This window comes from Oncorhynchus kisutch, unplaced genomic scaffold (assembly GCF_002021735.2).
Source record: "Oncorhynchus kisutch isolate 150728-3 unplaced genomic scaffold, Okis_V2 scaffold875, whole genome shotgun sequence".
NCBI classification, from domain to species: domain Eukaryota; kingdom Metazoa; phylum Chordata; class Actinopteri; order Salmoniformes; family Salmonidae; genus Oncorhynchus; species Oncorhynchus kisutch.
In genome coordinates, this window is record NW_022262820.1 from 91,592 (window position 1) to 115,395 (window position 23,804).

The window sequence follows — 23,804 nt, forward strand, 5'->3', positions numbered from 1 at the left end:
GCCTGGCCGTGCAGTCATGAGTGAACAGGGAGTACAGGAGGGGACTGAGCACGCACCCCTGAGGGGCCCCCGTGTTGAGGATCAGCGTGGCGGATGAGTTGTCACCTACCCTTACCACCTGGGGGCGTGTTTAGTCCCAGGTTCCTTAGCTTAGTGATGAGCTTTGAGGGCACTATGGTGTTGAACGCTGAGTTGTAGTCAATGAACAGCATTCTCACATAGGTGTTCCTTTTGTCCAGGTGGGAAAGGGCAGTGTGGAGTGCATTGATATGGTATTAGTTTAATTGATGTTTTTAGTGTCATTGATATGTTATTACAGTCTAATCGAAATCTTAAAAGTACACGTGTTTGTTAAAATATGTTGCAATATCCTGTGATCATTATATCAAGTGCGCTCGTTCACCAGAATAACAATTGACATCTTAAACATAGACTTGGTTGAACATCAGTGAAAATCCTTGGCAATGCTTTGCCACAGTATGTTGAAGACAATGTTTTTTCCTCATCGACGTTCGAGAATGCTACGCTAACAGGATCTCAAAACTACCGTGATTGGCTAAGCAATAATGTATGAATGTGAAAACGCTGTGTCACTAGGTGGCAGCACGTGTCTGCCTGCAAACACTATACCAATATGGGCATGGCAGAGCGGGCCTTCTTACCTGTAGTGTATGTTAAGATCCCCTCAGAATAGAAACACTCAAACACTCAACAGTTGATGTGATACAATTTATTAGATGCAGAAGCCCAGTGACGGCACAACGCACTGCAGCTTTTCAAATGATACAGTATATATATATATATATATTCATCCTATATTCATTCCAATATTTATAATTGTCTTGAAAACGGTTTCAGACATATTTTTTTATATGAATTGAGAGAAAACAAAACAGAGATCATTATCCAGACTAGATAACTTGTTATTTCATATCATATTTGTCTGGTCAGTGTCAAGACAACATTTCACTGTTCTTTTTCAGAAAGATATGTACTACGACAATATGTAACAGACACTCTGTTATTTGAATGTAACACAGTTGGTGATGTAAGATAGTAAGTCGTGGTGCTTGTTTCCCAGAATCCCATGCAACCCAAAAGGTCATTATTAGACGAGGTCATGATAGTGTACAGAAACTACCACTTTACCAGTGTTCACTAATCAAACTCCATTTTTTGAATCAGGAAACTTAGACTGTTTTGCAGCAGGAAGCCCAATTCTGATATTTTTTCCCCACAAATTGCCCTTTTGACCAATCATTCATGAGTTTAGACATCAGATACATTGAGACTGAGAGGATACTTTAGAATGCGTATGGCTTTCAGGCAGTAAACCAGGGTTGTTTTTGCATTGAACATAGCTATGGTGTAGCCTGCTTTTACAGCACATAACTGCTGTGCATTGTGGGTGTGGATATACCATTAACATACTGTAACAATGTGGATATGAGATTGACATCAGATATACAGTGGATCAGTGACAGATAAGGTTGAAGGTATATTTCAGTAACTAAGATAATACAGACAGTTTCATTGGGCTTATTCGTCGTACAGTCCTTTTACATGGGATTGGATTTCCGTAGGGATCCTGAGCCGTTGCTGGGTTCTGATGGTGGAAACAAGAGGAGGTGGTCATAAGCACAGTTGGTCAGGACTCAAAGACAACATATTAGGGGCATCACAATATGCTTTGGGCCTTACTTGTGGGGAAGTCTTGGTTAAACCTTTTCCTGTTCTGTGAACCTGATATCTGTCAGATAGAATAGTTGTTTTAGACAACAGCATGCGACAACAATAAGCATCAAAGCAAGCCCAAGAGGAACTGAGAAGGAGAGAACGGAGAATTATTGAACTGCACAACATACTCACCTTTTTCTTCCCTGAGGCACTTAGAGCAGCAAGTTTGTTCTCCAAATCAGACACCTAAGAGAGAAGGAAAAGACAGAAAGTACAAATTCTACCCCTTCTGAAGGAAAACAAGTTATCTGAAAATAATAGATATATCAACTAAACGAGCTCTTGTGTTTTATTGTTATTTCTTCATGCGTCTCTGTAGGCCACAATGGTTCATGGAAATCTACAGTTCACAGTGTGCTTTTCAGTCCATACAGCACATCCCTGTTGAGTAGAAAGCCTGCTCAGTAGAACCCGCAGTAGAGCCTCGTCACCTACCTCACTCTCAGTGCTCTGGACCCGATGTGCAGTCAGAGCCACCACGTCCTCCAGGTCAGACAGCTCCGAGTCTGTGGCCCCTCCGAAGCGGTTCTTGGCACTCTGCTCCAGATGCCTCAGCTTCTTCTCCAGATCAAAGGACTTCCCTGAGGTCATGTACACCTGGAACAGGGCACAGGACAACCACCACAAATGTACCCTTACAGACGAGCTGCTAATCAAACACCATTAGCAAGCTAACAGTTTCCAGACTGCTTGGAATACAAAGCGAATCTCTGCTTTAAGACAACACAAGACGTCTCTTCGCATGCTTTAAACAAAAGGCTCCAGACCTACACTTGACACACAGCTATTTTGATTGGATTATGATTGCTTGGGAGGAAAAGAGTGTGATTTTGAATCTTACATTTTCCTCAAGTTCCCTGTAAGACTCAGCTGCTTTCCTTACGTCAGCCACGTCAGTTATCATGGGGCTGTCATTAGACGTTATTGAGGGGAAGTACTCGTTCATCGCGCTTTCAGCGGCATTAATGGTTCTTAGAAACTCTTTGGTGATGTCACAGAGGGCCGCCGCGGTGGATCTCTGAAAGCCATGTAAGGGAACAGAAATGAGCTGGTGGGAAAGTACCTACGTCTCCTATATGTAGCCGAGGTGATTTGGAATCACACGTTCGTGATCAGGTAGCCCTGCCTGAGACTTGCTAGCCCAAATATCACCCTGAGACCACAAGGATTTTGTCTTGGTCTAATGGTGAAGACATTTACATTGACATTGCGGTCATTTAGCAAGAGACTCTTATCCAGACGGACTGACAGTTGGTGAGGCGGCGCACAATTGGCTCAGCGTCGTCCGGGTTAGGGGAGGGTTTGGCCGGCCGGGATGTCATTGTCCCATTGCGCTCTAGTGACTCATTGTGGAGGGTTAAGCGAGCAGTGTGTCAAGAAGCAGTGCAGCTTGGCATGGTCGTGTTTCGGAGGACGCATGGCTCTCGACCTTCCCCTCTCTCAAGTCCGTAGGGGAGTTGCAACGATGGGACAAGACTTACCACCAATTGGGGAGAAAAAGGGGTAAAATTATTATGTGAACTGAACATAAAAATACAAAATATATTCCTTAAAATATTTGTTGTTGTTGTTGTACTAATGATACTGTCCCCACTACAACAGAGAAATACCTAAATACATGTTATTTTGTTCTTGAAACATTTTATTGAAATACTGTAGAATTCCATTAATTCCTATGTAGTTCTCCTATGTAGTTCTCCTATGTAGTTCTCCTATGTAGTTCTCCTATGTAGTTCTCCTATGTAGTTCTCCTATGTAGTTCTACTATGTAGTTCTCCTATGTAGTTCTCCTATGTGGTTCTCCTATGTAGTTCTCCTATGTAGTTCTCCTATGTAGTTCTCCTATGTAGTTCTCCTATGTAGTTCTCCTATGTAGTTCTCCTATGTGGTTCTCCTATGTAGTTCTCCTATGTAGTTATCCTATATAGTTCTACTATGTAGTTCTCCTATGTAGTTCTCCTATGTAGTTCTCCTATGTAGTTATCCTATGTAGTTCTCCTATGTAGTTCTCCTATATAGTTCTCCTATGTAGTTCTCCTATGTAGTTCTCCTATTTAGTTCTCCTATGTAGTTCTCCTATGTAGTTCTCCTATGTGGTTCTCCTATGTAGTTCTCCTATGTAGTTCTCCTATGTAGTTCTCCTATGTGGTTCTCCTATGTAGTTCTCCTATGTAGTTCTCCTATGTAGTTCTCCTATGTGGTTCTCCTATGTGGTTCTCCTATGTAGTTCTCCTATGTAGTTCTCCTATGTAGTTTTCCTATGGAAGAGTACCAATATGGAGGCAGGTGGCTTCAAAACATCTCATTGGCCATTACATAGCATCAGCAATCCAGGGTTTATACACATCATTGGTTGGATCCTATCACCTCCGCTACAGCTTTTTGGTGTGTGTCTGAGATGTAACAGGGTAACAGGACCCCCAAAATGTACCTGCTGAGCCTCGGTGGGCCCCTCATCGCTGGAGGAACTGAGGGGCTCTAGGGGGAGGACTGGGAGGTTACTCTTCACAGCGGCCCTCTTTAATAAAGGGGTCTTCTTCCCCCCTCCTGCTTCCTCGTCGGAGGACGGAACACTGATGTTCCCCGCCAGCTCGCTCAGCTTCCTCCTCAGCTTCTCCTCCTCTATCTGTGCAGCGGTCGGGGGCGTCTCCTGTGGATACAAACAGGATTGACTTACTAGACTATTTTCCATTTTGCTGCTAGTGGAACCTCGAGCCTCAACAGTGCATCTCCAGTGAACTCTGTTCTGGGCAGTTTTCTTGACTTTATTCCAGGTGGACAGAAACAGGGTTGGGGTCAGTTCCATCTAGGTTCTCGTCAGTTTAAGACTTGAATGTTTAGGAGTTGAATTGCTTATGTCTTAAGGAGAAATTCAACAAGGAGGAGTTGTAATGGAAACGAGCCCAACTCTAGTTGGGCAACAACAGGTTAAGGCCAGAGTTAGCTAACAAGTTACCCTTTGATAAACAGCTGTGATTCTCTCTAATATGATTATTCCAAGAAAGGGTTAGGCAATAAGAAGCTCTGTTAGGAGAGCAGTAGTAAGGTGTTTAACCCTTTCTTACCTCATCTTCGGGGGGTAGAGTCATCTTGGACTCCAGCCGGTTCAGGAGACTCTCTATGGCTGACATGCGCTTGTTTAGCGCATTGACCTGTATCACAATGACAGGAGAGGAGTGAGGTGAGACCAAGTGAGGTGAGACCAATACAAAATGACAGGAGAGGAGTGAGGTGAGACCAAGTGAGGTGAGACCAATACAAAATGACAGGAGAGGAGTGAGGTGAGACTAATACAAAATGACAGGAGAGGAATGAGGTGAGACCAATACAAAATGACAGGAGAGGAATGAGGTGAGACCAATACAAAATGACCGGGGAAGAATGAGGTGAGACCAATACAAAATGACAGGAGAGGAATGAGGTGAGACCAATACAAAATGACAGGAGAGGAATGAGGTGAGACCAATACAAAATGACAGGGGAAGAATGAGGTGAGACCAATACAAAATGTACATTGCATGAATCGAGACGCAAACCTGACACAAGGTTGGATATTGTATTACACCAGACTTGCATGGAGTAATCACTCAAAATAGACCTTCTAATCATTGGCTGAGCAGAGCAGCTGATTACACCCTATTCTACATCCTACAATCTAAGCTTGTTGCCATCAATCTCACACAAATTATCAATGAACCTACCAGGTACAACCCCAAAGCCATAAACACGGGCACCCTCATAGATATCAACCTAACCAACTTGCCCTCCAAAGACAATGGTCAGTGGTCAAACGACCTCCACTCATCACTGTCAAACGCTCCCTGAAACACTTCAGCAAGCATGCCTTTCTAATCGACCTGGCCGGGTATCCTGGAAGAATATTGACCTCATCCCTTCAGTTAGAGGATGCCTGGTTATTCTTTAAAAATGCCTTCCTCACCATCTCAAATAAGCATGCCCCATTCAAAAAATGTAGAACCAGGAACAGATATAGCCCTTGGTTCTCTGCAGACCTGACTGCCCTTAACCAGCACAAAAACATCCTGTGGCGTTCTGCATTAGCATCGAACAGCCCCCGTGATATGCAACTTTTCGGTGAAGTAAGAAACCAATATACACAGGCATAGAAAAGCCAAGGCTAGCTTTTTCAAACAGAAATTTGCTCCCTGCAACACAAACTCAAAAAGGTTCTGGGACACTGTAAATTCCATGGAGAATAAGAGCACCTCCTCCCAGCTGCCCATTGCACTGAGGATAGAAAACTCTGTCACCGCCGATAAATCCACCATAATTGAGAATTTCAATAAGCATTTTTCTACGTCTGGCCATGCTGTCCACCTGGCTACCGCTATCCCGGTCAACAGCACTGCACCCCCCACAGCAACTCGCCCAAGCCTTCCCCATTTCTCCTTCTCCCAAATCCAGTCAGCTGATGTTCTGAAAGAGCTGCAAAATCTGGACCCCTACAAATCAGCCGGGCTAGACAATATGGACCCTTTCTTTCTAAAATGATCTGCCTAAATTATTGCAACCCCTATTACTAGCCTATTCAACCTCTCTTTCGTGTCGTCTGAGATTCCCATAGATTGGAAAACAGCTGCGGTCATCCCCCTATTCAAAGGGGGGGACACTTTTGACCCAAACTGCTACAGACCTATATCTATCCTACCCTGCCTTTCTAAGGTCTGTGAAAGCCAAGTTAACAAACAGAATTCTGACCATTTTGAATCCCACCGTACCTTCTCTGCTATGCAATCTGGTTTCAGAGCTGGTCATGGGTGCACCTCAGTCACGCTCAAGGTCCTAAACGATATCTTAACCGCCATCGATAAGAAACAATACTGTGCAGCCGTATTCATTGACCTGGCCAAGGCTTTCGACTCTGTCAATCACCACATCCTCATCAGCAGACTCAACAGCCTCAGTTTCTCAAACGATTGCCTCGCCTGGTTCACCAACTACTTTTCCGATAGAGTTCAGTGTGTCAAATCATAGAGTTCAGTGTGCCCTTCTTTGGACACTGTGTTAACTACCCTCCAGGTGAGCTTCAATGCCATACAACTCTCCTTCCGTAGCCTCTAACTGCTCTTAAATATAAGTAAAAAATAAATGCATGCTCTTTAACCGATCACTGCCTACACCTGCCCGCCCGTACAGCATCACTACTCTGGACGGTTCTGACTTAGAATATGTGGACAACTACAAATACCTAGGTGTCTGGTTAGACTGTAAACTCTCCTTTCAGACTCACATCAAACATTTCCAATCCAAAGTTAAATCTAGAATTAGCTTCCTATTTTGCAACAAAGCATCCTTCACTCATGCTGCCAAACATACCCTTGTAAAACTGACCATCCTACCGATCCTCGACTTTGGCGATGTCATTTACAAAATAGCCTCCAACACCCTACTCAACAAATTGGATGCAGTCTATCACACTGCCATCCGTTTTGTCACCAAAGCCCCATACACTACCCACCACTGCGACCTGTGCGCTCTCGTTGGCTGGCCCTCGCTTCATACTCGTCGCCAAACCCTCTGGTTCCAGGTCATCCACAAGACACTGCTAGGTAAAGTCCCACCTTATCTCAGCTCGCTGGTCACCATAGCAGCACCCACCCGTAGCATGCACTCCAGCAGGTGTATTTCACTGGTCACCCCCAGGGCCAATTCCCCCTTTGGCCACCTCTCCTTCCAGTTCTCTGCTGCCAATGACTGGAATGAACTACAAAAATCTCTGAAACTGGAAACACTTATCTCCCTCACTAGCTATAAGCACCAGCTGTCAGAGCAGCTCACAGATCACTGCACCTGTACATAGCCCATCTATAAATAGCCCAAACAATTACCTCATCCCCTACTGTATTTATTTATTTATTTTGCTCCCTTGCACCCCAGTATTTCTACTTTGCACATTCACCTACTGCAAATCTACAATTCCAGTGTTTTACTTGCTATATTGTATTTACTTTGCCACCATGGCCTTTTATTGCCTTTACCTCCCTTCTCACCTCATTTGCTCACATCGTATATAGACTTGTTTCTACTGTATTATTGACTGTATGTTTGTTTTACTCCATGTGTAACTCTGTATTGTTGTATGTGTCGAACTGCTTTGCTTTATCTTGGCCTGGTCGCAATTGTAAATGAGAACTTGATCTCAACTTGCCTACCTGGTTAAATAAAGGTGTTCTCAACTTGCCTACCTGGTTAAATAAAGGTGTTCTCAACTAGCCTACCTGGTTAAATAAAGGTGTTCTCAACTAGCCTACCTGGTTAAATAAAGGTGTTCTCAACTAGCCTACCTGGTTAAATAAAGGTGTTCTCAACTAGCCTACCTGGTTAAATAAAGGTGTTCTCAACTAGCCTACCTGGTTAAATAAAGGTAAAATAAAATAAAATACAAATTTAAAAAAATCTTTAATTATCCAAATCAAGAAACAAAGTTGTCTTTGTTCTGCTCTCTGAAGTTCAATCCACTAAAAACCCCAGCATGCATCACTTGAGACACACAACTTCCAATAAATACGTGTACAATGTAAATCAGCCCAACAGTGTTTGAAATCCATCTTCCCAGGCTTGAGTGGAAGGACAAGCCCACCCTTGTTTGTCAGTTAATGTGGCTCATTTTCTATGGTCAGGGTAGGTTAATAGTGAAGAGAGACGTCATCTGTCTCATGTCAGGGTAGTTTAATAGTGAAGAGAGACGTCATCTGCCTCATGTCAGGGTAGTTTAATAGTGAAGAGAGACGTCATCTGTCTCATGTCAGGGTAGTTTAATAGTGAAGAGAGACGTCATCTGTCTCATGTCAGGGTAGGTTAATAGTGAAGAGAGACGTCATCTGCCTCATGTCAGGGTAGTTTAATAGTGAAGAGAGACGTCATCTGTCTCATGTCAGGGTAGTTTAATAGTGAAGAGAGACGTCATCTGTCTCATGTCAGGGTAGTTTAATAGTGAAGAGGGACGTCATCTGTCTCATCTCTGTTTCAGCTCTATTTCACTCTCTCCTTCACACACACACACACACACCAACACACATCCTACCGGTTGCTGTGTTGGGGCCTGCAGGTTCTCGTGAGAGCCAACTCGGCTGTAGGAAGGGCGTCGGCGATAGGGGGTCTGGTACATGGTGTTGCGCCCTCCCTCCTCCTCTTCTGACGTGTCCACATAGTGCTGGCGGTTCATAGAGGAGCTGATCTTGGATAGGGAGCGGGCACGCACCATCCCATACTGCCCATCGTCTGAGGACCATCGCTTTAGCTCAGGTTATATTACAAAATGTCAGTTTGGCGTGAGATTACTGTTGTTGTAGTATTGTAATGCCATTACATTGCAAACTAACCAGCTCTGATTTAATGTCTGTGTGTGTGTGGGAGTGTGTGTGTGCTTGTTGCTTACCAGGGCGCATGTTGTACCTATCCAGGCTCTTCCTACGGTTCATGCGGTGTTGTTGTTGCTGCATGGAATCCATGAACTCCATGTCACCCCGGTGACCACCACCTCGCTCCTCCTGGATCTGCTGTAGGTGACATAACCATCACAACCTTAAATAACCCCCTATTCCCACAATGCACTACTTTTGGCTAGTAGAAACCAGGACTGTTTTGTCCGTCTACCTGGTAGGATTGTCGACGAGAGTGAGTGCGAGAGTGGGGTGGAAAATACTCTTCTATATCCACATCCAAGTCCATGGGATGAACAGAGAGCAGGCGCTTGTTCTTTCGCATCTGACAGAACAACAGGATGGAGACATAAAGAGAAGTAGTGAGTCTGGGATATGATATCCAGTTTCTCAAGAACGATATTGAGAGGAGAAACTGTTTACCATTTTGTATCGCTGAGCTTCTGCTTCTGCATAGTCCTCATCATGACCATTGTACCTATCATCTACAGGGGAGAGAGGGAGAAGAAGGGGTGACTTGTTTTCTTCTCAAATTGTGTAACCCCGTGTTACTTTGCATATCATAGTGCTTATGCTGGTGTTGTCAACTCCGCTATATTATGCAAAAGTACCACAGGGTTAAGCAGTTTTCAGGTATGTTGAAATATTGATATATTTTTCCAATTGCCTTCGTCTATTCTACTTACTGCGGAAATCAGGCATGCTTTGTGTGTCACTGTCACGCCGGGCACCTGTGAAGACAGAGAGAAGTGATATTCTGTTATTAATAGTTATATAGACAGCACCAGTCACTCATTCCAAGATCTTTATTTTTACTATTTTATATATTGTAGAATAATAGTGAAGACATCAAAACTATAAAATAACACATATGGAATCAAAATATATTTTATATTTGAGATTCTTCAAAGTTGCCGCCCTTTGCCTTGATGACAGCTTTGCACACTCTTGGCATTCTCTCAACCAGCTTCATGAGGTAGTAACCTGGAATACATTTCAATGAACAGGCGTTCCTTGTTATAAGTTAATTTGTGGAATTACTTTCCTTCTTAATGCGTTTGAGCCAATCAGTTGTGTTCTGACAAGGTAGGGGTGGTATACAGAAGCCCTATTTGGTAAAAGACCAAGTCCATATTATGGAAAGAACAGCTTAAATAAGCAACGAGAAACGACAGGACATCATTACTTTAGGACATGAAGGTCAGTCAACCCGGAAAATTTCAAGAACTTTGAAAGTTTCTTCAAGTGCAGTCGCAGAAACCATTAAGTGCTATGATGAAACTGGCTCTCATGATGACCGCCACAGGAAAGGAAGATCCAGAGTTACTTCTGCTGCAGAGGATATGTTCATTAGAGTGACCAGCCTCAGAAATTGCAGCCCAAATAAATGCTTCACAGAGTTCAAGTAACAGACACATCTCAACATCAACTGTTCAGAGGAGACTGCGGCCTTCACGGTCGAATTGCTGCAAAGAAACCACTACTAAAGGACACCAATAATAAGAAGAGACTTGCTTGGGCCAAGAAACATGAGCAATGAACATTAGACCGTTGGAAATCTGTTCTTTGGTCTGTTGAGTCCAAATTTGAGATTTTTGGTTCCAATCGCCGCGTCTTTATGAGACGCAGAGTAGGTGAATGGATGATCTGGATGAATGGATGATCAAGGCACACTTAACCAGCATGGCTACCACAGCAGTCTGCAGCACTACGCCATCCCATTTAGTTTGTCCTTAGTGGGACCATCATTTGTTTTTCAACAGGACAATGACCCAAAACACACCTCCATTTGACCAAGAAGGAGAGTGATGGAGTGCTGCATCAGATGACCTGGCCTCCACAATCACCTGACCTCAACCGAATTGAAAAGGTTTGGGATGAGTTGGACCGCAGAGTGAAGGAAAAGCAGCCAACAAGTGCTCAGCATATGTGGGAACATATGTGTTGGAAAAGCATTCCAGGTGAAGCTGGTTGAGAGTGTGCAAAGCTGCCAAGAGTGTGTAAAGCTGTCATCAAGGCAAGAATCGAAAATATATTTTGATTTGTTTAACACTTTTTTGGTTACTACATGATTCCAGATTATTTCATAGTTTTGATGTCTTCGCTATTCTACAATGTAGAAAATAGTAAAAATAAAGAAAAACCCTTGAATGAGTAGGTGTGTCCAAACTTTTGACTGGTACTGTACTTCAAATCATCTCTTTGTCCTATGTGAGGTCTGGGTCAAGAGGACTGTTAGAATACAGAACAGACAACAGTCACTCAGTTCTAGAACACTGTTCCCAGTTCTAGAACGCTACATGTTACCATTAGTGGAGGCTGGTGGGAGGAGCTATAGGAGGACAGGCTCATTGTAATGGCTGGAATTGAATCAATGGAACGGAGTCAAACATGTGGTTTCCATATGTTTAATGTGTTTGATACCATTCCGTTTACAATGAGCCCGTCCTCCTATAGCTCCTCCCACCAGCTGCCAGTGGTGACCATATTTCATCATAGCATGGCTATGTCACCCCGGTGTCAAGTACAGGCCCTACCATGTGACTCTTCATTACAGCCAGCCATGTGTCACACTCCTGATCATTTGGTGACCAAAATGTGACACTTGGACACTCTCAACAACAACCACAACTGTAACATGTGATTACATTTAGAAGTATGCACAATTAATCAATAATCAAACAAAAAGAACCCACCCTCTCCATTGAGTCGCTTGTAAAGAGACTTCATCACCTTGGCACTGCCGAAGCGCTTGAAACGGGTGCGCACGTTGTCATGGTACCATCCCACTGTTCCAATTTTAAGGACCCTGCAAGGTAAACACAAGAGTCACTTCAGTCTCAATATGAACCCCATAGAGCTAGGAGAGTCACTCTAGTCTCAATATGAACCCCATAGAGCTAGGAGAGTTACTCCAGTCTCAATATGAACCCCATAGAGCTAGGAGAGTCACTCCAGTCTCAATATGAACCCTATAGAGCTTGGAGAGTCACTCCAGTCAAGTACAGGCCCTACCATGTGAGCTAGGAGAGTCACTCTAGTCTCAATATGAACCCCATAGAGCTAGGAGAGTCACTCCAGTCTCAATATGAACCCCATAGAGCTAGGAGAGTCACTCCAGTCTCAATATGAACCCCATAGAGCTAGGAGAGTCACTCCAGTCTCAATATGAACCCCATAGAGCTAGGAGAATCACTCCAGTCTCAATATGAACCCCATAGAGCTAGGAGAGTCACTCCAGTCTCAATATGAACCCCATCATCAATAGAATGTATATGAACCCCATAGAGCTAGGAGAGTCACTCCAGTCTCAATATGAACCCCATCATCAATGGAATGTATATGAACCCCATAGAGCTAGAATAGTTTCCTGACCATGTCACCTGAACAGGACTCTTGGCCCTATTCTCTATAACTATATATTATTACTAGCCTTCTAAGAGTTGTCCCTCTTCTCTAACTATATATTATTACTAGCCTTTTAAGAGTTGGCCCTCTTCTCTGACTGCCTGAAGCTTCATAATGATACAGATGATCTGGGTTCAAGACCTGGTCAGTCAAACACGATTGCAAATGTTTCCAAACCCATCTGTTATTACTGTGTTCAGGAGAATCTCTTAATGCTGTGTGTTCAGGATGCCTTGACACCCACGGCCCCCACCTTGTCATACGACAGGGGTCGCACACCCAGCCGTGATCCTTCTTGTTGTAGCGGCTGCATGCCTTGCAGGTGTACATCTTACAGTCTATGCACTGACGCTTACTGTTGACCAGGAACTTGAAGGGCTGCAGACAGCGGATACAGTGAGAGTCTACCAGGGTGGTCTGAGTACCCAGCAGCTCAATCTTAGTGTCCTCCTTCTCTATCTTAGTCTTTAGGTCCCTAGAGGATAGGGGGGGATAGGAGAGGAGGGGAAGGGAGGGAGGAGGAGAAGAGCGGAGAAGAGGGGAGAGGAGGGGAGGGGAGGGGAGGGGAGGGGAGGGGAGGGGAGGGGAGGGGAGGAGAGGAGGGGAGAGGAGAGGAGAGGAGAGGAGGGGAAGGGAGGGAGGAGGAGAAGAGCGGAGAAGAGGGGAGAGGAGGGGAGGGGAGGGGAGGGGAGGGGAGGGGAGGGGAGGGGAGGGGAGGGGAGGGGAGGGGAGGGGAGGGGAGGGGAAGAGGGGAGAGGAGGGGAGAGGAGGGGAAGAAGAGGAGAGGAGAAGGAGGAGGGGAGGGGAGGGGAGGGGAGGGGAGGGGAGGGGAGGGGAGGGGAGGGGAGGGGAGGGCATAGAGAAGTGATGAAATCATTATACAGTATATGGAATGAAATCATTATACAGTAGATTAGTATATATCAAGTCAAATCAAATTTTATTAGTCACTTGCGCCGAATACAACAGGTGTAGTAGAGCTTACAGTGAAATGCTGAATACAACAGGTGTAGTAGAGCTTACAGTGAAATGCTGAATACAACAGGTGTAGTAGAGCTTACAGTGAAATGCTGAATACAACAGGTGTAGTAGAGCTTACAGTGAAATGCTGAATACAACAGGTGTAGTAGAGCTTACAGTGAAATGCTGAATACAACAGGTGTAGTAGAGCTTACAGTGAAATGCTGAATACAACAGGTGTAGTAGAGCTTACAGTGAAATGCTGAATACAACAGGTGTAGTAGAGCTTACAGTGAAATGCTGAATACAACAGGTGTAGTAGAGCTTACAGTGAAATGCTGAATACAACAGGTGTAGTAGAGCTTACAGTGAAATGCTGAATACAACAGGTGTAGTAGAGCTTACAGTGAAATGCTGAATACAACAGGTGTAGTAGAGCTTACAGTGAAATGCTGAATACAACAGGTGTAGTAGACCTTACAGTGAAATGCTGAATACAACAGGTGTAGTAGAGCTTACAGTGAAATGCTGAATACAACAGGTGTAGTAGAGCTTACAGTGAAATGCTGAATACAACAGGTGTAGTAGAGCTTACAGTAAAATGCTGAATACAACAGGTGTAGTAGAGCTTACAGTGAAATGCTGAATACAACAGGTGTAGTAGAGCTTACAGTGAAATGCTGAATACAACAGGTGTAGTAGAGCTTACAGTGAAATGCTGAATACAACAGGTGTAGTAGACCTTACAGTGAAATGCTGAATACAACAGGTGTAGTAGAGCTTACAGTGAAATGCTGAATACAACAGGTGTAGTAGAGCTTACAGTGAAATGCTGAATACAACAGGTGTAGTAGAGCTTACAGTGAAATGCTGAATACAACAGGTGTAGTAGAGCTTACAGTGAAATGCTGAATACAACAGGTGTAGTAGAGCTTACAGTGAAATGCTGAATACAACAGGTGTAGTAGAGCTTACAGTGAAATGCTGAATACAACAGGTGTAGTAGAGCTTACAGTGAAATGCTGAATACAACAGGTGTAGTAGAGCTTACAGTGAAATGCTGAATACAACAGGTGTAGTAGAGCTTACAGTGAAATGCTGAATACAACAGGTGTAGTAGAGCTTACAGTGAAATGCTGAATACAACAGGTGTAGTAGAGCTTACAGTGAAATGCTGAATACAACAGGTGTAGTAGAGCTTACAGTGAAATGCTGAATACAACAGGTGTAGTAGAGCTTACAGTGAAATGCTGAATACAACAGGTGTAGTAGAGCTTACAGTGAAATGCTTTACTTACGAGCCCCTAAACAACAATGCAGTTTCAAAAAAATACAGATAAAAATAAGAGTTAAAGTAACAAGTCATTAAAGAGTAAATGAATTAACAAGAGCAGCAGTAAAATAACAATAGCGAGACAATACAAGGAGGTACCGATACAGAGTCAATGTGCAGGGCACCCGTTAGTTGAGGTAGTATGTACATGTAGGTAGAGTTATTAAAGGCACTATGCATAGATGACAACAGAGAGTAGCAGTGGTGTAAAGGGGGGGGGGGGGGGGGCAATGCAAATAGCCATTTGACTAGATGTTCAGGAGTCTCCAGGATCCAGTTACAGAGGTGGTGTTTAGGTGTTTAGTCCCAAGGTCCTTAGCTTATTGATGAGCTTTGAGGGCACTACGGTGTTGAGTGCTGAGCTGTAGTCAATGAATAGCATTCTCACATTTTTATTTTATTTTATTTATTTCATCTTTATTTAAACAGGTAGGCTAGTTGAGAACAATTTCTCATTTACAATTGCGACCTGGCCAAGATAAAGCAAAGTAGTTTGACACATACAACAGCACAGTTCGTTCCAGTCATTGGCAGCAGAGAACTGGAAGGAAAGGCGGCCAAAGGGGGTGACCAGTGAGATACACCTGTTGGAGCGCGTGCTACGGGTGGGTGACCAGTGAGCTGAGATAAGGCGGGGCTTTACCTAGCAAAGACTTGTAGATGACCTGGAGCTAGTGGGATAGGCGACGAGTATGACGCGAGGGCCAGCCAACGAGAGCATACAGTTCGCAGTGGTCGGTAATATATGGGGCTTTGGTGACAAAACGGATGGCACTGTGATAGACTGCATCCAATTTGTTGAGTAGAGTGTTGGAGGCTATTTTGTAAATGACATCGCCGAAGTCGAGGATCGGTAGGATGGTCAGTTTAACGAGGGTATTTGTACTTGTCGACATAGTCTAAGTCAGAACCATTCAGAGTAGTGATGCTGGACGGGCGGACAGGTGCGGGCAGCGATCGGTTGAAGAGCATGCATTTAGTTTTACTTGCATTTAAGAGTAGTTGGAGGCCACGGAAGGAGAGTTGTATGGCATTGAAGCTCGTCTGGAGATTAGATAACACGGTGTCCAAAGAAGGGCCAGAAGTATACAGAATGATGTAGTCTGCATAGAGGTGGATCAGAGACTCACCAGCAGCAAGAGCAATATCATTGATGTATACAGAGAACGGCCTGAGAATTTAACCCTGTGGCACCCCATAGAGACTGCCAGAGGTCCGGACAACAGGTCCTCCGATTTGACACACTGAACTCTATCAGAGAAGTAGTTGGTAAACCAGGCGAGGCAGTCATTTGAGAAATCAAGGCTGTTGAGTCTGCCGATAAGAATGTGGTGATTGACAGAGTCGAAAGCCTTGGCCAGGTCGATAAATAAGGCTGCACAGTAATGTCATTTATCGATGGAGGTTATGATATAATTTAGGACCTTGAGCGTGGCTGAGGTGCAACCATGACCAGCTCTGAAACCAGATTGCATAGTGGAGAAGGTACGGTGAGATTCAAAATGATCAGTAATCTGTTTGTTAACTTGGCTTTCGAAGACCTTAGAAAGGCAGGGTAGGATAGATATACTGTAGGTCTGTAGCAGTTTGGGTCTAGAGTGTCTCCCCTTTGAAGAGGGGGATGATCGCGGCAGCTTTCCAATCTTTGGGAATCTCAGACGATACTAAAGAGAGGTTGAACAGGCTAGTAATAGGGGTTGCAATAATTTTGGCAGATAATTTTACAAAGAGAGGATCCAGATTGTCTAGCAGATTGTAGCCGAGTGATCATAGGGGTCCAGTGAGTGGTTAGGCTGGCTGGAGAGACGGCGATTCAGACAGCTAACAGGCCGAGGCTAGCAAGCTTGCAGAAGGCCTTAGAGGGACGGAGGAAGTTTGTTATAGCCTCCTCGTGCGGTTACATCGATAGACCAGTCGTGATGGATTAGTAGAGTTCCGTGTAGCAAAGGGGTCCAGTCCAACTGGCAAAATCGGTATAGTGGCCCAAGAAATTCAGCTAGCCGGGAGATATGCCTAGCATGGGCTAGCTCCAGGCTAATTGGTGCTTGCTTCGGGACAGAGACATTAGCGAGATTGCATCTAGCTAGCTGTGATGATCCAGGTGAAAAGGTTCAGAGCTTGCGATAGGAATCCAGGGATATGGAGAGAAAATAGGTCCATTATGCTCTGGTTTGAATCGAGTTGTGCAAACTGGCAAGAGTTTTCCGAGCTATAGGTTAGCTGATGACCGCTAGCAGTGGTTAGCTGACTACTAGCTAGTAGTTAGTTAGCTGGCTAGCTTCTGTTGGGGGATTCCGGTTCAGAAGTAAAGAAAAATACTTTAGAAACAAAGCAGATCCACACCACATTGGGTGAGGCGTGTTGCAGGAGAGAAGTTGAGGTTTAAAAAAAAAAAATTTAAAGAAAATATTTGTGAAGAATAATATATAAAAAGATATATACATGGGACATGACAAGACGAGGACAAAGACATCTGACTGCTACACCATCTTGGAAACACATAGGTGTTCCTTTTGTCCAGGTGGGAAAGGGCATTGTGGAGTGCAGTAGAGATTGCATCATCTATGGATCCGTTGGGGCGGTATACAAATTGGAGTGGGTCTAGGGTTTCTGGGATGATGGTATTGATGTGAGCCATGACCAGCCTTTCAATGCACTTCATGGCTTCAGAAGTGAGTGCTACGGGTTGGTAGTCATTTAGGGAGGTTACCTTAGTGTTCTTGGGCACAGGCACTATGGTGGTCTGCTTAAAATATGTTGGTATTACAGACTCAGACAGGGAGAGGTTGAAAATGTCAGTGAAGATACTTGGCAGTTGGTCAGCGCATGCTTGCAGTACATGTCCTGGTAATCTGTCTGGCCCTCCGGCCTTGTGAATGTTGATCTGTTTAAAGGTCTTACTCACGTCGGCTGCGGAGTGCGTGATCACAGAGTCTTCAGGAACAGCTGGTGCTCTCATGCATGTTTCAGTGCTATTTGCCTAAATCGAGCATAGAAGTAGTTTAGCTCATCTGGTAGGCTTGTGCCATTGGGCAGCTCTTGGCTGTGCTTCCCTTTGTAGTCTGTAATGGTTTGCAAGCCCTGCCACATCCGACGAGCAACGACCCGGTGTAGTACGACTTGATCTCAGTCCTGTATTGACGCTTTTCCTGTTTGATGGTTTGTCAGAGGCCATAGCAGGATTTCTTATAAGCTTCAGGGTTAGGAGTCCCACTCCTTGAAAGCGGCAGCTCTAGCCTTTAGCTTAGTGCGGATGCTGCCTGAAATCCATGGCTTCTGGTTGGCGTATGTACGTACGGTCGCTGTGGGGACGAAGTCATCGATGCACTTATTGATGAAGCCAATGACTGATGTGGTGTACTCCTCAATTCCTCAGGGGAATCCCGGAACATATTCCAGTCTGTGATAGCAAAACAGTGCTGTAGCGTAGCATCTGCTTCATCTGACCACTTTTTTGTTATTTTTCCTCTGGTTGCACATTTAACATGCTGATACAAATTTGGTAAAACGGATTTAAGTTTCCCTGCATTAAAGTCCCCGCTACTAGGAGCGCCGCCTCTGGGTGAGCGTTTTCTTGTTTGCTTATGGCGGAATACAGCTCATTCAATGCTGTCTTAGTGCCAGCCTCTGACTGTGGTGGTATGTAAACAACTACGACGAATACAGATGAAATCTCTCTCAGTAGGTAGTGTGGTTTACAGCGTATCCATACTCTACCTCAGGAAAGCAATAGTTCAAGACTTCCTTAGATATCGTGCACCAGCTGTTATTTACAAAAATACGTAGTCCGCCGCCCATTGTCTTCCCAGACGCCGCTGTTCTATCCTGCCGGTGCATCGTATAATCAGCCAGCTGTATTTTTATATTGTCACCGTTCAGCCATGACTCCGTGAACCATAAGATGTTTTTAATATCCTATTGGTAGTTTAATCTTCCGCGTAACTCATTGATTTTATTCTCCAATGACTGCACGTTTGCTAGCAGAATGGAGGGAAGTGGAAGTTTATTCGATCGCCTGGGAAATCTTAGAAGGCAGCCCGCCCTTCGGCCCCTCTTTCTCTGCCTCCTCTTCACACAGATCAGGGATCGGGGCCTGTTCCTTGAGGAAGCAGTATATCCTTCGCGTCGGGTTCGTCAGAGTCGTGAAAGGGAAAAAAGGATTCTGCCAGTCCGTGGTGAGTAATCGCAGTCCTGATGTCTAGAAGTTATTTTTGGTCATAAGACATGGTAGCAGCAACATTATGTATAAAATAAGTAAAGAAAGAAGTTACAAACAACGCAAATAAACTAACAAAAAAAAGCATGAAATCATTATACAGTAGATTAGTGTATAGCATTAAATCAATATACAGTAGATTAGTATATAGCATTAAATCAATATACAGTAGATTAGTGTATAGCATTAAATCAATATACAGTAGATTAGTGTATAGCATTAAATCAATATACAGTAGATTAGTATATAGCATTAAATCAATATACAGTAGATTAGTATATAGCATTAAATCAATATACAGTAGATTAGTGTATAGCATTAAATCAATATACAGTAGATTAGTGTATAGCATTAAATCAATATACAGTAGATTAGTATATAGCATTAAATCAATATACAGTAGATTAGTATATAGCATTAAATCAATATACAGTAGATTAGTATATAGCATTAAATCATTATACAGTAGATTAGTATATAGCATTAAATCAGTATACAGTAGATTAGTGTATAGCATTAAATCAATATACAGTAGATTAGTATATAGCATTAAATCAATATACAGTAGATTAGTATATAGCATTAAATCAATATACAGTAGATTAGTATATAGCATTAAATCAGTATACAGTAGATTAGTGTATAGCATTAAATCAATATACAGTAGATTAGTATATAGCATTAAATCAATATACAGTAGATTAGTGTATAGCATTAAATCAATATACAGTAGATTAGTATATAGCATTAAATCAATATACAGTAGATTAGTATATAGCATTAAATCAGTATACAGTAGATTAGTATATAGCATTAAATCATTATACAGTAGATTAGTATATAGCATTAAATCAGTATACAGTAGATTAGTATATAGCATTAAATCAATATACAGTAGATTAGTATATAGCATTAAATCATTATACAGTAGATTAGTATATAGCATTAAATCAATATACAGTAGATTAGTATATAGCATTAAATCAGTATACAGTAGATTAGTATATAGCATTAAATCAATATACAGTAGATTAGTATATAGCATTAAATCAATATACAGTAGATTAGTATATAGCATTAAATCAGTATACAGTAGATTAGTATATAGCATTAAATCATTATACAGTAGATTAGTATATAGCATTAAATCAGTATACAGTAGATTAGTATATAGCATTAAGAAGATAACATTAAGTCCCTGTTAACTCCATGGATTATAATAAATCAGTTTAAAATCGGCTCTGTGGAATCATGCGTGCAGAATCACACTTATAATGTACCATTCTGTTCTGTTCTGGTCAGTTTCAGCAGGGACTACATTACATAACTTATCAAGAACATTTAACACAATGTCCTTCTGACAGTTTGTGAATAAAATAAAAGTGATGTCTGGCAGGAAGTCTATTTTCCTTTAAAAGTATGACAAGATGAGGAAGACAGACAGAGGAGTCTTTGTGTCCCAGAGAGAATAGGCCTCTTGGCAACTTGTTTTCCCTGGGACACAGTACAGGCAGGACGGGCCTTGTGACTAAGCCATGATCACTGTGATGAGCTGACTCACAACAGCAGGCCTGTTTTACACTTACATTCCTGAAGCCTGAACACACTTACACACACACAGACACACACAGACACACAGACACACACACACACACACACACACACACACACACACACACACACACACACACACACACACACACACACACACACACACACAGTGGAAAACATATGGCTAATATATAGATCGCTGAGGACCTCAGTGTGATCGACTCATATGGAATCTATAGTGTTGGCATTCAGATAAGAGACAGACAATAAGTATCCAATGTTGTAGAGTCCTAAATGCTGTCAGCGTAAGACTTCATGATTTTATATGTCACATACAGACAAGGAGCTTGTTATGTCAGATATGCTATTGAAAAACGCATCCAAGCCTTCCACCCTTCAACATTGATTCAATTTAACATTTTCTCACTAAACCTCTGAAATATGATATTGAACCTTTTTGAAAAGTGACCTACCCCAGTCTCTCTTCTTCTATCTTCCTGAGGGTGAAGTCTCTCTGTATGACCTCCCAGACGTGCTTGGCCTCGTCGTCTGAAAGCGCGGTCAGGTCCATGGTTATGGAGAATATGAACCAGTACTCTACAGCAACACAGAGATGGTCCCTGTAAAGTAACCAAAACTAGTGAGAATATGGTCCCTGTAAAGTAACCAAAACTAGTGAGAATATGGTCCCTGTAAAGTAACCAAAACTAGTGAGAATATGGTCCCTGTAAAGTAACCAAAACTAGTGAGAATATGGCTTCTGTAAAGTAACCAAAACTAGTGAGAATCCTGAAGGTTTATCACCCATGTACCCAAGCCAACACAACATAAGGATACATTGACACCCCTGATAAATGTCCACTTACTCCACAGGGTGACCAGATTAGCCCGGTTGACTAGACTGACCACTCATTTTAACATCGTTTTACTGTGAGTGCAGCCAGCGGTCAGTCTAGTCAACTAGAATATATCACCAGATTGATTTAAAAAGCAGCTTCTGAGTAGATTTTCTAATTCGTGTTTATACATTTTCTTGTACTTACTTTTCTAAAGAAAAATACACTGCATGGAAATTAAATCACGTAAGCTACAAAAACCATCATCTTTGATTTAGCATATTAATATCATGAATTACCTTTACGCCCGGCGCAGAGCAGACAGCTGTGAGGTCAGCTGTTAATTCCCTGGAGTTGAGGCAACACATCTGCGAATGGCCTGAAGAAGTCGGTTGTTCATCACATGCTCTGAGTCTCACAGAAGAGAGAGGATGAGCGAGCTTCTCACCCCTCCTCCAACTCCAAGTAGTTTTAACAACTAAATAACAGGTCAAAATGGCCTGTATTTTTGCCAAATTTGAATTCAGTCATAATATACTGATGTAAGTGCCTCGGATGGCAGTAACCCCTAAAAGATACCAAAATAACATCATATCAGTAAGTATGTTTTCTCCAACAGAGTAAATATGAGTACAGCTATTAGAAAACAAAATATTTTCCTGATCAATGAATAAGGACACTTGTGTAATAGGCATTCCATAAGCTATTTTAAATAGCATGTGTTAGAATTATGTGAATATGAATAAATTCATCAGAATATATTTTTGAATGAAAATATGTCAATCATTATTTGAATATGTTCTTTAACCCGTTGTATATTTAATTAAGTGATAATGCCCTCGAAGCCGGTGTTTGGAGGATATATTAGCACGGTTTGCCAACTTTGCCCATGCCAATATATCCTCCAAACACCGACTTCTCAGGCTTTACCACTTCATTAAATGTCTGCATTATTCTACCTGTTTCAACACAGACCACTGACTCCTTGTGTTGCTATAATACCCCCTAAACGTCTAGGCTTGAGTTTCACTCACTCATAATCCTATTTTTACCTCTCACTGCACATTGGTGACTGCACTCTCACTGCACTCTTGGTGTGAAAAGCTATTTTGAACAGTGATAAGTTACAACCATCAAATAGAGCATCAACAACATGAAGGCCTTTATTGTTGACAGTGTGCTGGAGAAAGGTGCCCTTAGCAGCATAAAGATAGCACTGGCTGTCCACACAGAGGGAAGAGGGCCCATTAGCCCAGTCAGGAAGACTTCGTTTCTGGAAACTTGCTTCCTTTCCCCTGTATTTGATGGCAACTTATTGTGGAAATATACAACTTGTAGTTCATTTGAAGTTTAAAAAACGCTTCTGATGTTTGTAATTTCCACTTTTCAGACTTGATTTTCCCTTACGAAAAATGTATGAATACCTACAAAAATTGCCATTAATTATAATCCACATAATCATTCACATTTCCTGTTGCTGCAGGATTATTTTCCTGCTGTAGCAAACTGGCTCAAATGAAGATCCTACATCTGTAGGTGAAACAAGGTAGAGCTACTGTATGGATCGGCAGTGGAGGCTCGGCTACGATCTGGAAACTTCTGATCTGCAAGGGCAGGGTGTGCCAGATCATTTTATTAACAACAGTGGGGAAATCACTGTCCTCCTGGTGTTGAAACAAATCAAATAAATCAACAGCAATTAAAGAATATTGCCACTCAACAACAACAAATAGCAAAGTGTCTCCTGCTACATCTTCATGAGGATGCAAAACACATCATCATCATGATGTGGCAACTGACAGCTCGCTTCACTGCTGACATGCAAAAGATTTTGGGACTAAAATAAAAAAATATAGTTTTTCAACAAAAACATTCCTTCAACAGTAATTCATATAAATGTACTGTATGATATTTTATCAGTAAAGGACTCAACCATGCATGCTGGCTAGGTTTGGTCATTGAGACAGTATGCTGTAGTTGTCGTTTCAAGGGCCAAACACAAGCTTTGAAGGTCTGAAAGGTCCTTACACATTATGTGGTCCTCTTTAAGTCCCCGACTCCCTGCAACCATCCGTCTAACTAAAGCATTGGCCCACTTCCTGGCTTAACAGGGGCAGTCTGATTCAAGGCTCTAAAATTAGCAGCCGGCAGGGCACTGGTAGCCTTTCAGGGGATGTCCAGCTCTTATTTAGTAAAACTCTGCATTGCTATGGCTGCTACACTTAGAAGTGCTGATCTATGATCAGGACCCCTCTGTCCATATCATATTACTCATTATAATCTAAAAGCCCAAACTGATCATATATCAGCACTCTTACTTTGGTCCAGCTCTTATTTAGTAAGACTCTGCATTGCTATGG

The 23,804-nt window shown here is 42.7% G+C and overlaps 1 protein-coding gene across 3 annotated transcripts; it reads right to left on the reverse strand.

The window, feature by feature from the left end:
* Window positions 1–715: 715 nt before the first annotated feature.
* Window positions 716–23,565, reverse strand: LOC109876783 (melanophilin-like). 3 transcript variants are annotated; one of them, XM_031816825.1, is made up of 17 exons: window positions 23,473–23,565; window positions 21,744–22,012; window positions 21,082–21,228; window positions 12,802–13,023; window positions 11,837–11,949; window positions 9,827–9,871; window positions 9,564–9,625; window positions 9,355–9,465; window positions 9,137–9,254; window positions 8,783–8,979; window positions 4,803–4,889; window positions 4,169–4,387; window positions 2,579–2,755; window positions 2,173–2,334; window positions 1,870–1,923; window positions 1,702–1,750; window positions 716–1,606 (listed from the first exon to the last, which is right to left on the reverse strand). In XM_031816825.1, exons 3-17 carry the CDS (start codon window positions 21,177–21,179, stop codon window positions 1,560–1,562), a joined length of 1,761 nt encoding a protein of 586 aa, XP_031672685.1. In that variant the 5' UTR covers window positions 21,180–21,228; window positions 21,744–22,012; window positions 23,473–23,565; the 3' UTR covers window positions 716–1,559. The 3 variants fall into 3 exon arrangements, with proteins under 3 accessions (XP_031672685.1, XP_031672684.1, XP_031672687.1); XM_031816824.1 differs by having other exon boundaries at window positions 9,137–9,257; window positions 23,473–23,563; XM_031816827.1 differs by lacking the exon at window positions 2,579–2,755 and having other exon boundaries at window positions 9,137–9,257; window positions 23,473–23,562.
* Between the last annotated feature and the right edge of the window lie 239 nt (window positions 23,566–23,804).

Excerpts from the sequence above, each read along its gene's own strand:
- LOC109876783 (XM_031816824.1), bottom strand. The coding sequence starts at position 21,179 with ATGGACCTGACCGCGCTTTCAGACGACGAGGCCAAGCACGTCTGGGAG. Across the intron at positions 9,466-9,563 it reads AAGCTCAGCGATACAAAATG|ATGCGAAAGAACAAGCGCCT; the intron begins GTAAACAGTTTC and ends TTGTTCTGTCAG. Across the intron at positions 1,751-1,869 it reads GTGCCTCAGGGAAGAAAAAG|ATATCAGGTTCACAGAACAG; the intron begins GTGAGTATGTTG and ends TCTATCTGACAG.